Raw genomic sequence first — 15,451 nt, 5'->3', positions numbered from 1 at the left:
GAATCATGTTAAGTTGAAATACTCGCTGCAGCTACAGCCACGCCATCCTTCTTTGAGAGTGTCTGTTTATGAGTCATAAGAAATCATCAATAATCTTGTAGAAGCAGTAGATATTTATAACGGTGACAGAGTCTGGCAGGCAGAAGACAGACAGACACGTAACTTAAAGTCTAGAGTGTGTACTTTCAGGGCAGTGAACTTTTGTTTTCAGGATAACGAGCTTATTTTTACACCGACAGACATCCTCGCTTGTTATTGTCAGTGTACAATGTTGCGCTCGTCTTGTGCTCCTGCAGTGTTCCTGCAGGATGTCTGAGCTTCCTTGAGTCTGTGGAGGAGGGAGCAGGGACAAACAACTTGTTTCAAAAATAGATTGTATATTAAATATGACTTCAACCTATTTAATATACAGTCTATGGCTCCAACTTGCTATTTGGACAGCAGTACTCATGTTTTGATGCACAGTTGGTATATATTGCTCCTTTTTGTTGTTATGCACCAAAGATTTGGAACAAAACTTCATCACATATAAGACAAACAACTTCTGTCAACAGTTTTAAGAAACTGCTCAAAACTTATTTTCATTTCATTTTCATTTTTATTTATTTAGTTTTAATTCCTTGTGTCTTCTGTGTTTAAGACCTGCATTATTGATTTGGTTCCCTTGTGAAGCACATTCTATGTTGTGAAAGGTGCTACATAAATAAAGTTTATTACTGTTTGTAGCAGTAATAGTAGAAGTTGGTTTTTAACTGTCTGACAGAACACTGGATGTTAAGTAGTCTTACGCAGTCAAATGCCTTTGTGGTACGTTGCTTAATTTATTCAGATCAGTTTGTTAACAAAGGTGGTAAAGGTTTCACTTGTGAATACGCTTAAAATGTGTGTTTCAAAGTGTTTAGGTGATTTATTTATTCGAGTGCCTTGACATGACTGCAGGAGTACATCAAGCTTAGATCATAAATCAGAAACATCACTATAAAGGCACCGGGTCAAAGGTCAGAGCTGCAGTGACTCGACTGAACTCCTGACTGCAGCCCTGAAGTGACCATATAAGGAAAACTGCTGATTTCATATCTGATCATGAACAGTAACAATGGGCCTCATGCATGAATGTTGTCCTACTTTTATCTTATTTGTGTTCTTAAAGAAAGCGCTTGGTGGAAAATAGGAAAATCCTATTTTTGGGATTCATGAAACATGCACTGCCTGCCAAATCAGTTCTTACGCACCTGAGTTTCTTGATGAATCGTGTCTGATCTTAAATTTGACAGGTTTGCAATCAGCACGTAGAAGCACTCCCAATAAATCCATATGAGGGCAGCAGAGTTAAGTGCCAAGTGGAAACCACAAAGCAACAAGCCGTTGACTTTTGACAGTTGATGTTAAGCTTGGAAATAAGAAGAAAAGAAAGAAAAAGGGAATGACACAGAAGGACGGCAAAAAAAACAAAAACAAAACTTTAACAGATACGGAGGAGGAGATTCGAGCTTCATTATAGTGATTTTGAGAGGTTTCTCTGTCCTGGAGGTGCAGCAGGTGCAGCTTGTGCTAGTCATTTTTCCTCTTAAGTAGTGATGAAGGCCACAAAAGTTCTTAAATTGTTTGCATAGCAAGTGTTTGCGCAAACAGTTTAACACCAAATCCATGCATAGGACAGATTCATGCATGAGGCCCAATGAGGGATGCATTTTGTTGTTGCATGCGGCCGTTGTTCTCACCTCTGTGATGTTCTCTCCCAGGTTCTGGAGGGCAGGCCCATCTATGTGGACTGCTATGGAAACTTGGCTCCTCTGACTAAAGCTGGTCAGCAGTTAGTTCTTAACTTCTACGCCTTCAAGGAGAACCGTTTGCCCTTCTGTGTCAAGGTACAACACACGCTCAACATTACAACATTACAACATTACAACATCACAACACTGCAGTGCTGCTCTACTTCCCACACCAGCTTTTGATAAAATGAACCCAGTCCACAGGGAATAACCCAGTTCCCTTTGACACCGCTTGATAACCTCATGTCATTGATTGACCTACTAATGTCACGTTCCCTATAATCAATCCTCTTGCATCATTTGGTGCTCTGTTAGCATGAAAAGTATCCTTGCTGCATGTGAACTAGATCCAACAGCACTTAATCGGAACACAACTAATTAGAACAACAGCACCAGGACAACATGTTTGTACTAACAGATCTCTTCCATTAGTCATTATTCAACAAATGCTCAATTTGCAAAAAACGTCTGTGGTTAATGCAAAAGCAAAATCCCCAAAATCTTGTCTTAAGGGAAAATTTTGCATTGAATTAAGGGTATTCTCTCATATGCTTCATGGAGGACTACATGAAAGTTTAATGTTCCAGGGGCTCATTCTTTCATCACAGAGCCAGATAATTTCCAAGCACTGCAGTAAAGGGTAATTCCAGTATGTTCGGATCCAAACTAATGTTTTAAAATACCTATGCCACACAATAACACGAACATGCTAACCATTTGAACCACTGGTGGACAGCAAGTCCCGTGCTCTGTGAGGTAAAATTGCTGGTTTTGTCAGTGTAGTGTGGTGGCTTTGAATCTCAGAATAATAAAAAAACAAAAAGGTCTCTCTTGTTAGGGATCTTTTCCACTATGTTGAGTGGCAAAAACAAGCACTTTTAGTGAACGCACTTGCCTCTAAGGCTGAAGTGATCTACTGGACCAATTTGTACCTATTATCAAGGCACTCGCTCTCTTGTTAAGACAGCATTCATGCCACACTTAAACGTCTGTCTATATAAGATACCTATTGTCTGCACATTTCAAAGCGTCCAGCAGCAAATGAGCAGCCAAACTTTTTGTGCAAAATACAGTTTTCCTTCGATATGTGTGAATATTCCTTATCGATGCATGTGATTGTGGTATAAGCACTGCATGTGTGTCTGCGTGCAGTAGACGTAGATGAACAAAAGAGAAAAAGGAAAAAAAGTGTGCCGGGATTAAAGTTTAGCAGCGAAGTTGTCTAGTTACAGTAAATGTACAGTTTGCCCATGAAAGCACTGCAGAAAAAGTTCAAGAAGCTCCCGTGTCATGCTTCCAGCCGCTGGATAATTTGAAGGATTAAAAAAAGAATAGTGAGCTGAGAGTTTTGCACGTATCGTTGAAAAAATAGACCTGAAGCTTAAATAAACGCTGTCTGCAGCTGGTGCAGACAGCTGCAGCAATAAAAATGAGAGCATTTTGTTTGTGTGGGTAAAAAACGACTCTGACTTACTTGCAGTCCAAACAAGGGGTTCATCTGTCTGTTATACAGTATACTGCTTACTATGTGTGATGTGAGGGTTGGTGGCGTTAATGCACGTCTTATACACTTCAACCATTTCTTAATCGAATTTACAGAACAGTTAGCGTGTAGTGATATATATCGTTGCTGTGATATAAATGTACATATACCGTGACAGAAGATTTTTCTCATATTGCCCACCCCAGCCAGTGACCAGCAGCTTATAAATGAACAAGGTACATAAAGAAGCGATGTTCTCTCCCTAGGTGAGAGACCCCAGCCAGGAGCCCTGCGGTCGTCTTACGTTCCTGAAAGAGTGTAAGACCGCGAAAGGCCTCCCGCAAACCGCTGTCTGCAACCTGAACATCACCCTCCCTGCAGTGAAAAAGGTAAGGTGGTGTAAACTCTCCATTCTCTGTTGTCACCTCCATAACCATTATCACGGTCAGGGTAGTTTCGGCCCCAATAACACTGATAGATGAAAGACAGAGGAAGACTTTGGCCAAACTGCCGCCACTGTGTCTTTTATCTGTTTAAAGCTTCTGTTTTACATATATACATATATATCGGTTATCTTTGCAGTGGATTCTCGCCATTGGCTGTTTCATTTCGTTCCTACCTGCCTTTTGATTTGGATGACATGCTTTTGGCTGAGGGCTTTTGTGCATAAAGGCTTTTTTTGATTATCAGGCTGGCTTTTCTGTGGCTTGAGTTCATTCGCTGTTTTTGCTTCTGAGTGTTGGCGCTTTTTATTTGTGTTTGTGTTTGTTTTGTTTTTATTTGCTTAAGTGGCTTCTCTTCTGAGTTTGAGCTTCTGTCAATCACTCCTTTTTCACACCCTGATGTTTCTTTTCCCCCTGCTTTCCATTATGTTACTCCCCCTGTTTCTGCAATGCATCTTGGGAACCAGGAAATGGAGTCAGATGCCGAGGATGAGGTAAACCCAACCACACCCTCCCCACCATGTGCTGTCCTCTGCGCTAGATCTTTAGCGGCCCTGCTCTGTTCATCATAGCCTTATTCTTTCCGCTGCTCCTAGGGCAATATGAGCTTTCCTTGTTCAAAGCAACCTTTAGCTGCTCAATTTTGCATGATACAGTATACTGTAGATATGAAAATCTATTTGTCCTATGTCCAATCTTTACCCTTTCCGCTCTACAGTATGTGATACTTAGAGTTTAGATGTACTAACATTGTCCTCAGGTTAAGATTTAACCTTAAAACTGATTATTTGTACTTATAATTTAGAGTTTGTAGCCTTATCATGACTAACTTTGGCTAATTTGACTAGTTTGGTATGGTAACACTCCTTGTAAGTAAGTAGTGCTATCAATACTTAGAAAAATAGAAGATTGAAGTGCAGTGAATACTCTTAAAGGAGAATTTCCTGCTGTATTGTGCAACTGTTAAATATGGGCTTTGTTTTTATGTTAATACCAACTAATGCAGACTATTTGGTTTGCTTTAATTTGACGTTATGAGGTCCAAATGTTGCTCATTTGGCAGCACTATATACAATGTAGGGTGACCTAGAACTGATGTGTTGTTTGCTATTGTTGCAGACTGAAAAGCCAGAGCGACGTCATACCTTTGCATCCCTAGCCTTACGTAAGCGCTACAGCTATCTGGCCGAGCCTGCACTGAGTGAGTTTGACATTTTCACTAACAAACCCTTTGATGAATAATGCCAGTTTTCGTGGATAAGTTAGTGTATTAACAATTTTAATTGACCTGTAAAATGCGTGATCAATATGTAGATAGATGTGACTTACTTATTAATGTAATAAATGCATATTTCTCATCCTACATAACATGCACTGTTCACATGCTTGTTTACAACATGGTACATATTTTTGCATGGGTCAGTGAGTGGTGTTTTAAGTTTTTGTGCTGTGCTTGCCCACGTTGTGAGTTGTACCTTCTCTGGGTTTGTTTGATTGATCTCCACTGCTGAGTTCAAGAAGTCCAAATGCATCAAAATTTTGCTTTGGCTTACCAACACAATGTTATGGGCATTTTGGGAAGGTCAAAGTAAAATTTTATTTATTTTTCATTTGTCCCCTCTAAGTTTAGAGCTCTTTTTGGCTTTGTGATGGTGTAGCAGCTTTTTGCGGGACAAAAATGCATGTCAGGAGGTCTTGAGTTTGGCTTTCTTTAAGGTCTTTCTTTTCAGTTTTTCACACTCTTTGCTTGTTACCAATTTGTATCGATCTTGCATGACAAAATGGGCCAAACGTTAAGTCTTGGAAAATACATTTTGTCATATTTTGTTTGTTATACAATAAAAGGAAAATGGAAACTTCTGCAGCCCTTTGCTCTATTGTATCATAGCATCTAAATTGTCTTTGGGGAATCTGTCATTACATAATTTTTGGACCAAACAGATAAAAGGCACTTCAAAAAGCGGATTGAAATTAGAGCCAGAATCCATATGTGATTTTAGAACATCTGAAGAACAAAAAGAGAGAAGTTGTTTTTGTGTTAATCCTGGTGCATTTGTCTTGCCATTTTTCTGTTGTCAGTTGTTAGTCTACGCCATCGTCTTTGGAATTTTACTTTGCTGCTGTATGTGCTTTGTTCAGTTTATTCATTATGTTGTTGTTGCTGTTGGTGTTGTTTGAGTCATCTCCCAATCCTGAATCACACAGGATCACAACCCTTTCTTTTCATAACTCCATCTTCAGTCAGTACTCAAATTTTCTTATCTCGGCACTTCATAAAACTGCTGTTTTTCCCTCCTTGATATCAGGACTGCGTCACTGACCAACTCTTCCTCCTCTGATCTCTTCTTCTTTCATATTTTTTCCTCCTTTTCCTCCCCAACATACTTTTCTTTTACCTTTACTATTCCACATTCTTTTGGTTATTTTTTCCATTCTTTCTTTATCATTATTTCTACAAATTCTTCTGAAGAAACAGCAGTTGAGCGAAGCACAACAGCAAGAACACTGCCTACTGGTTACCCTCACAAACCTGTCTTTCCAACCAGACCTTACCCACCATGGTCGACTGCTCCTATTACCGTCCCTGGCCAAACAAGGCCCGTCGGAGTGGGGGGTTCCCTCACCTCTACCGATTCACCGGCAGGCTCACCAGCTGCTTCTCCACTAAAAACTACCTGGCCCCTCTCCTCCCCATCACCTGCATCCCCTGCCACTCTCAGATCCACCCTGGGAGCTCCACCACCAGCACCTACCCCGTCATCCCCAGTTAAATCAGTTAGCGACATAGCGTCCTCATCCCCCATCAGGTCTTACAGGACTATGCCTTCACCCATCAAAACCGTTGTCCAGCTGGGTCAGTACCCTGTCCAGGGTTCTGCCAGCCTTGTGTCCTCCGGAAGCCCAAGTAAACATGCCACAGATCCAGCATCTATCAAAAGTCTTGCTTCAGCTTACACATCAAGGACTTCCCCACTTCACTCAATACCCAATGGTGTACCAGAGAGGTCACCAGTTCATACCACCACTCCAGCATCGCCAAAGACACATTATAACATGTACAACTCTAACCTGCCTTTTAAAACTGCCCTTGGTGCAACAGATGCAGGGGCACCTAACCTCTCTCCTGTTAAAAGCATTTCCAGCCTGTCCTCTTTGAAAACCTCTGTAGACTCAACCCTCTCATCCAGAGGAGGGAGGACATCCCTCTCGTCTCTTTCCTCAACTGGACAGACGACCATTCCTTCCTCAGAGTTGTCCATGATGAACGGATCGGTCTCACCTGTTAAGTACTCCTCCTCCACGCCATCCTCCCCTTCTTCTCGCCATCTCTCAGAAAGAAGTAGCAGCCTTCAGGAGAGGATTCAGGCCACCACACAGGCAGCGACCTCTGGAGTCAGTGCAGCCATAAATGAAGCCATAGACTCTCACTCTGTGTCGGGCTATGGCACGCTTAGATCACTGTCCTCGCGCAGGTCTGCGACAGCAAGCTCTGCGTATGGTTCTCTAAGATCTGGAGCTGCCTCCTCCACCCCGGCAGTTCCGTCTAATACGGTGACTGTGCCTGTGTATTCCTTAGTCAACGTCATTCCAGAGACGCCTGTCAAACCAGGGCCAGGGTCTCTCAAAATGGCACTGCCTGATTCCCCTCGTGCCTCGTCCTCGTCTTCTTTGTCTTCCTGTGTTACAGCATCAAAAATAAAGTCCCAACTGAAATCACCTCCATTTATCACGCCGCCCATCATCCACCCAACTGCGACCTCCAACCAAGAGATACTAAAAGATGTAGCAGACATGAAAGAGGACCTGATCAGAATGTCAGCTATCCTTCAGACAGACACACAGACGGCAGCTAAAACTGTCCAAACATCACAAACTGGCACTCCTAAAGAGGCCAAGTTAGAGGATGAGGAGCCATTTACTCTAGTGGAGAAGGTGAAAGAAGATCTAGTGAAAGTCAGCGAGATTTTACAGAAAGATATCATGAGTAGTGAAGGTAAGGCAGGTAAAGAGAGAGCATCAGAGGACGAATGGGAGGAGTTTTCTAAAGATGAGATTGAGGAGGCACAGAGAAGTGCCCTCTCAGACTATTACCCTCCTTTCGATGAAAACACACTCCTGCTCAAGCACCAGTCCATGACAAGCAAAGACTTAGAGTTGGCTAAAGTAGTAGATTTCTTAACAAATGACATTGGTGCTAGCTCTCTCTCCAAAATGGCAGAGTTAAAATCTAGGTATGAGGAGGAGGCGAAAAGAGAAGGTGAGGAGAAACAGAAACGTGTTCTCAAACCGTCCATGTCGATACAAGAGCACAAACTCAAAATGCCTCCTCCCGTCTCAGGCATGCTCAGGTCTCCCTCGGAAAAGGACCTAAGCAAACTTGCTGAATCGTATCAGGGGACGGACACTATTTTGGAATCACCCGAGGACCTGTCTCACGAGCAGGATAAGAGTCCCCTGTCAGACAGCGGGTTTGAGACCAGGAGTGAAAAGACGCCCTCTGCTCCTCAGAGTGCAGAGAGTACGGGACCTAAGCCTTTATTCACAGATTCACCCATCCCGCCCTGCGTAACTGAGACCAGAACCGAAGTGGTCCACATTAGGAGCTACGAGCAGCCAGATGATCTTTGTGAGCCCGCACTCATGGAGGAGGCTGCATCTGTGGCTCCTCCTATCGAGCCGGATGCAGCCTCAGTGAGCTCTATGAAAGCATTACAGATGAAAATGCCAGAAGAGGACTCAATGATTAATAAAAGTGTGTGTCTTAAAGAGGAAACTCATATTACTACCACTACAAGAATGGTCTATCACAAGCCCCAACTGACTGATGGTACTGAGATGCTAGAGGAAGGTATGTCAGTTAGAGATATCATGAAAGCCTTCCAGTCAGGTAGGGACCCGTCTAAAGAACTGGCAGGCCTTTTTGAACACAAAGCTAGCCAGGATTCTGTCAAAGGTGATGAGTTGACCCCTAGATTTCTCGACAGAGACATTAAATCCAAACCCAAAGTCGAACGGATAATAGAAGTTCATATTGAGAAGGGCCACAGCACGGCAGAGCCGACCGAGGTTATTATCAGGGAAACCAAGAAACACCCTGAGCTTTATGTCTACAAGGGGGACCATGGAATTAAGGAACTTACCGATTACGATGAGGCCCAACAGGAAGAAGAGGAGCTCACTGCCGAAGAATCCCTGCCCTCCTTCCTGGAAACATCTCGCGTTAACACCCCGGTGTCGCAGGAGGAGGACAGTCGCCCAAGTTCTGCCCAGCTAATGGCAGATGATTCATATAAGGCCCTGAAACTATTGAGCCAGCACTCCATAGAATACTGTGATGATGAGCTCTCAGAAATCAGAGGCGAGTCATATAGGTTTGCAGAGAAAATGCTCCTCTCAGAGAAACTTGATGTGTCATCGTCTCACTCTGATACAGAGGATTCAGCGGTGGCGAGTGACAAAGCCCGCCACCTGGTTTCTGAGGAGAGTGGTAGCCGTGGCATTGAGAGTATGAGTCAGCAGCATGGAAGCCCGAAAAGAGAGTTTGTCTCTAAGTCGTCAAAAGATGGATCACCAAAATCCGGTAAATTCTTGCACAGGGATGACCCGTCTCAGTTTGATAAAGTGACAGTTCTTCATTACTCCACAGAGCAGGGCAGCCCCAAACATGCCGTTTGGATGCGATTTACAGAGGATAAACATGACAGGAGCAGGGATAAGCTCCTTTATGAGGACAGAGTAGACCAAACTGTAAAGGAAGCTGAAGAAAAGCTCAGTGAGGTGTCACAGTTCTTCCGTGACAAAACAGAGAAGCTCAATGATGAGCTGCAGTCCCCTGAGAAAAAGCCTGTAAGACGAGAGTTAAGGGAACCCAGGTCCTGGCCTAGCTCAGTCTGCAGTAGCCCTGAGAAAACACAGCAGAAACCTAAACCAGCAGAAGAGAGCTTCAGTAAAAGCAAACTCAGGGAGCCAACTGTTGGTAAAATGTTTGGTAGTTGTACTACAGTTGAAAAGAAAAGCTCTAGCCTACCAAGCAGTCCCCAGAAAATCACACCCTCTCATGTCAGTGAGGAGAAAATCAAATTACAAACTAAAACTAGTGAGTCTGAACCGTCTACTCCTGCTCATGTAAAATCAACATCCAAAGTCAGTGCTGTGAGGATGAAGTTTGAATCTGAGGCTCAGAAGCAAAGTCAGTCTAGTCCAACAAAAATTCCTCCTCCAGTGCAGCCAAAACCATCAGTAAAGAAATTACAGGAGAGCAAGCTTCCTGTTTATCAGTTTTATGCAGGAGGAAAAGCATCAAAAGTGTCTGAAACATCAGAGGAGGTTAGCCCAAAAAAAGATGTTGAGAAAGATAAAAGTGCTGTAACAGATAGCAGTAAACCGACTTTAACATCGCCAACATCTAAAGCCCCAAAACAGACAGGAGAAAAGTTGCCAAATAAAAACATCCCAGAGACCTCGTTGCAAAAACAAAAAATTAGTGAAACTGAGACTCATAAAGCAACCATTATAGGGAAAGATATCCATTCCAGTTTTACTCAGGAAATTAAAGAAAGCAATAAAGGTCAGAAAGTTCAGACATCTGTTGTTCATGATACTACTAGACTACTAGAGAAAGACAGTGATGCTAAAAAGTCCCAACAAGTCACAAAAACTGAGTCTGCTTCCAAAGAATTAATAGCTGAGGTGCCAAGAAAAGACGCAGAAGAGCCACTAAACAAAAACCTTAGAAAAAAGACAGAATCCCAAATTCCTGTAAGGTTGTCTTCTACTTTGGATAACGACCTCACAAAGAAGCAGACAATAACCAAACCCTCACAGATACCTACGTTGTCTAAGAGCAAAATACAGACGAGTCTAGAGACAACCCCAGCGAAAACAGATCTGACATTTGAAATTCTAGATAATGCACCTAAAGATTCCAACTCCAATAACCTTCCCAGCCCTGGAGAAACGCTGGAAAAAGTCATGACCCCTCCAGGTGTGACAACAACCAAAGAGAATTTCAAGGGCATCAAAACATTACCTGTTTATGTCAGTGTCCAGGTAGGAAGGCAGGCAGAAAGAGAGGCCAAAGGGACACTATATACAGTAAAACAGAAATCAAACTCGGCACTCAGCCCCATTAGTCCAGATGATGACACACTAGAACAGGTTTCTTTCATAGATAGCTCAGGGAAAAGCCCCATAACACCGGAGACCCCCAGCTCCGAGGAGGTCAGCTATGACCTCACGTCCAAGACTACTGAGTGCTTTATGGGATTCATGCCAGGGAAACCCAGCCCCATCATGGAGGTATCTGAGGAATCAGAGGAAGACGACCAAGGCAAATTTGTCTTCTCTTTTAAAGAGGTCCTACCCAAAAGCAAAACTAGTGTTGATGCCATCGAAGCAGACGTTGCTAATGCTAATAAGGAAGAAACAAAAGTGAATGATAACCAGCAGGAATTAAGTTATCTTGTGAACCAGCAAGAAACAACCAATGGCGAGCATGATGAAATGACAGGGCAGGAGCAGCAAGAAGTCTCAAAAGACAAAGGTATCGCATATATTGAGTTCCCTCCCCCTCCTCCTCTGGACTCTTCAGAAATTTCAGACACAGAAAGGAAAGGTTCCTGTGCCTCATCAGAGACTGAGACAGAAATGATGGAGGTGAACTTACAGGAGGAACACGACAAGCATCTGCTGACTGAGCCAGTTATACGTATCCAACCCCCTACCCCAGTGCTCCCCGGGGCAGATGACAGCCAATCAAATGATGAGGAAGAGGATGATGAGTCAATCTTCCAACCAATTCCCTGTAAGAAATTCACTGTCAATTTTCCGGAGGAGGAGGAGGAGAAAAAGAAGGAGAAGGAAAAAGTATCTAAATCTAAAAAACATGACAAAAATGGAAACAACAAAGAACCTCATGTTGGGACGAATGGTTCCAATGGTTCTAATGGTTCTAAAGGTTCTAATGGCAAAGGAGAGGACTATGAATATGAACAAAATGGAAATGACCAGTCAATAACAGACTGTTCAATAGCCACAACGGCTGAATTTTCTCATGATACGGATGCGACAGAGATAGACTCACTAGATGGATATGAACTCCAGGATGAGGACGATGGCCTGTGTGAGCAGGCAGATTTAAGGTTGTTTGGTCTTCCAGACAGTCGGAGAGACGTGTGGGCGACAGACACATTTAGATCCACCGACCGCTCTTTTCCCCCAACCAAACTGGAAGTTATTGAAGAAGAGAAAACCCCAGAGGAATGTCAAAAGGACACTTTGAAAAAAGACACCCTCTCAAATGGTGAAAAACCTGATGGTGTTAGCAAGGATGGGGCTAAAAGTCAGGAACAAAGACACTTGGATAAAGAGGGATTTTCAGACACTTACTTTAGTTATAAGTTAGAGGAGGAGTTTAACTCTCCTTTTAAGACTGTTGCCACTAAAGGGCTGGACTTTGACCCCTGGCCCAGTAAAGGTGGAGAAGAAGAAGTCGTTGACATGGGAGGGACACGGGGAAGCAATGGTGAGCCTAAACCTTTTGGACTGGCAGTGGACGACCAGTCTCAGGCCACAACACCAGACACTACCCCAGCCCGAACGCCAACGGACGATAGCACGCCAACGAGCGAGCCAAACCCATTCCCCTTCCATGAAGGGAAGATGTTTGAGATGACACGCAGTGGTGCGATTGACATGAGCAAGAGGGACATGGTGGAGGAGAGACTCCAGTTTTTTCAGATTGGTGAGCATTACTATTCAGCGGGCAGGTACAGGGTCAGGGACCTGGAGGTAGACGCCTCCTCACAAGACAGGGATCAGTTTGATATTCAGGATCCCACAGGTACCTTAACGGTTCCTCAAGTCCCCATTCAGACTACCACTGTCCAGTTAGAAATATCAAATGCAACTGGCAGTTACACCACATGCAGAGACTCAACTTCCAATACTGAGCCTAAATTCTCCACTTTTAGAACAGGATTCAAGTTGTCATCTGATAAAACCTCCAATGGTTCTATCTTTGATGGTTCTAATGACATAACCTCAGGAACAAGTGTAGATAGTTCTTATTCTGTGACCTCAAACTATACAGATTATTCTCATTTTAATACATCAGGCATGACGGAATACTATTTGAGTAATAGGCCATCAGGCATTGCAGATTATTTTACTTCAGGTACATCCAAGCAGAGGGACCATTTGGACGGGACCTCAGAAAATCAGAGCACTTATTACCAAAGCACAGATTCTTCTTCCATACCTTCACAACAGATTAACATTCCCCAAAAACAGAGTAGCAATACCAGTAGCAATATTCCTGACTCCTATTATGTCTGCTCAGATGTCATTCAGGCTGACAATGTTGCGTCCAACGTATTGTCCTTTTTGGGACCGGCTCCACAGGAGGTTAGCAGGATAGAAGCATCCTTCAGCCAGCTAGAGGAGAACAGACGGGAAGGTGGGACTTTAACTAATGTAGCAATAACAAATGCAGGAGCCAAAGGCAAGATATGCAAGTCCAGGTTACCGGTGAGGGTGCCCAACCGCAAACTATGCAGTCAAAGTCAACTAAGAATGAAAGAAAAGGCACAAGAAATTGTCAGGAAACCTAATATCAGGGAAAGATTAGACCCTTTTGGGAATATATTTCCTAAATCTAGAATCCCAGTAATGAAAGCCATGAAAGACTCCTCTTGTTCCAGGGATCAGAAGCAGGTTAGATCCAAATCTGCAGTTAGTAATAAAAGCATTAAAACTGCCAGGGATAATAAACTACCAACTAAAGTCAGATCCAGTAATGAACAGAGATATAGTTTAGTGAAAACCCCAGGCAAAGGTAGCACAAATGAGACAGGAAGAAAAACCAGTGTCTCAAAAACCTTTAAAACGAGGTCTGTCATTAGCCAGGCAGCCAATCTTTTGGACAAAACCATTCCTAAAGAAGCTGAAACAAAGTTAGAGGGGAAAACATTGCCCACTGAGGACGAAGAGAGCTGCAGCCACAGCACTGCCAGGAACACTTCCCTGTCAGAACCATCTAGAGCATCTAGAAGTTCCTGCCCTTCACGCACCTCTACCTCCACCTCCACCAGCACCACCACATCAACACCATCTGCTAGAGATGTGAGAGCTGAGGTTGAGCAGGCCAGCAGTGAGAGGATGAGGAGGAGCAGGAGGAAGAGTAGGCGGACACATGGAGGGAAGGAGAAGGAGGAAGGGAGTCAGGTTGATCAACCAATCGCGGCTCCTGTCACAGAGAACGAGACTAGTTTGTAAACTCTTTCTAAACACTTGTTATACTTTATCTTTCTTTATGAGATGCATGTAGCTGTTGTGGGTGCCTTTTGTGATGTGACGTTGTAAGTGTAGCTGTCACTTCTTACTCTTCTTCTTCCTGTCATTCTTGTTATCTGTGTCCTGTGCTGTCTGATTTAGACAAAGAGGTAAAGGCTAAGATGTAGAGAGTTGATGGCAGACTCACAATACTCAAAATTTGTCCCTGGACCAAGCTAGCCTAATGCCAAGCTGTTTGCTGTTAAAATCTGTTAGGGAAAGGGGTGTCTGTAAATGTGCTATGACTGTGGATTTATTATCTCATCATTAGTGAGAGCTTTAGACTATGGTAAGGTTTTTGGTGCACAGAATATCAGCAAACACATTTTGGCTGGACCACAGTAGAGCAACATTATGAGGACAAAGTGTAAATTGTCTTCTAGGCTATCATTTAATAGCTTGATATTCCTGAGTATTTCGTAACTGATTTACAAATTTAAGCTGGCCATAGACAGCCACTTGACTCATTCTAGAGTTGGACAGAATTTCAGCTTTGTTGGGGCGTCATTTGCAATACAGTGTGCATGAGGAGCGTGGACCGCTCCCTAATAGCTGGCGGACGTCGGGATGAATTTCGGACAAGTCAAACATTTCGGTCGACTATTGTCAGGGTCTTGCAAAGTCAAAGCAGAGCCACCAGTGAAATTAGTGCCTTTTTTCTCACTGTGCCTGCACGAAGTGGCAAACAGAGCATCTGAAATTGCCATGGCCACATAATACGTCGTGGATGGAAAATATGGACACTACAATGTTGCTAGCTTACCTCCAGTTCTCTCTGTAAAATGGACAAGCAATACTGTTCATCCTCACTATCTGAGAGTTAAAATACGCTGTCACCTCGTTATTTTTAAGAAGTTTTGGCATACGAGATGATCAAGGCAGCACGTTTCTGCCTTTTTAGCATTATTTTTAGCGAACAAACTTGCCTCAGAGCTTTCAAACCAATCCTTATTGACAATTGTCAATAGCAAGAATGGTCCACAGGGGCCGACCAGCTGTTTTATTTTATATTTTACAAGTACATGTATTACAGACGATTTACTCGTACTATACGAGATTAATCATCATCATCATGGCTGTATACTTACAGCTTGACCAAAAGGCACATCTTTAGCTGCTGCCGTATGTCACCGCAATACCGCTGCACAGTTGCGATATTGATGAGGTCAAGATCTTACCTTGTGAGACAAGATCACACAAGAATCCATCTCGCCGGGCTTCAAAATATCCATCTGTGTCTGCTCCAAATGTAAAGGGAGCCAATCAGCATCCTTAGAGGGACTACTAGCAGCTATGGGTGTGGTTTTAGGTGTGACAACAGCGAGTAGCGTCGATAAAAGCAACTCGTCTCAAACAAACAATGACGGCTCTTTAAGATATCAGCGTATATACTGGGATAGCATCAAAGTATTTCTTCACTG

The 15,451-nt window shown here is 43.2% G+C and overlaps 1 protein-coding gene across 1 annotated transcript in view; it reads left to right on the top strand.

Moving 5' to 3' along the window:
• The window catches only part of LOC146312310 (ankyrin-3-like), a 150,170-nt gene that overhangs the window by 111,906 nt on the left and 22,813 nt on the right, over window positions 1–15,451 (top strand). Inside the window, exons 37-41 of the mRNA XM_084740369.1 lie at window positions 1,743–1,868; window positions 3,522–3,644; window positions 4,166–4,192; window positions 4,818–4,899; window positions 6,169–12,441. Coding sequence (XP_084596495.1) covers window positions 1,743–1,868; window positions 3,522–3,644; window positions 4,166–4,192; window positions 4,818–4,899; window positions 6,169–12,441 — 6,631 coding nt within the window. The remainder of the gene's footprint in view (window positions 1–1,742; window positions 1,869–3,521; window positions 3,645–4,165; window positions 4,193–4,817; window positions 4,900–6,168; window positions 12,442–15,451) is intronic.

Source organism: Lutjanus erythropterus, chromosome 17 (genome assembly GCF_056507025.1).
Source record: "Lutjanus erythropterus isolate fLutEry1 chromosome 17, fLutEry1.hap2, whole genome shotgun sequence".
Lineage (NCBI taxonomy): Eukaryota > Metazoa > Chordata > Actinopteri > Lutjaniformes > Lutjanidae > Lutjanus > Lutjanus erythropterus.
This window is presented reverse-complemented; position numbering and strand designations above follow the sequence as displayed.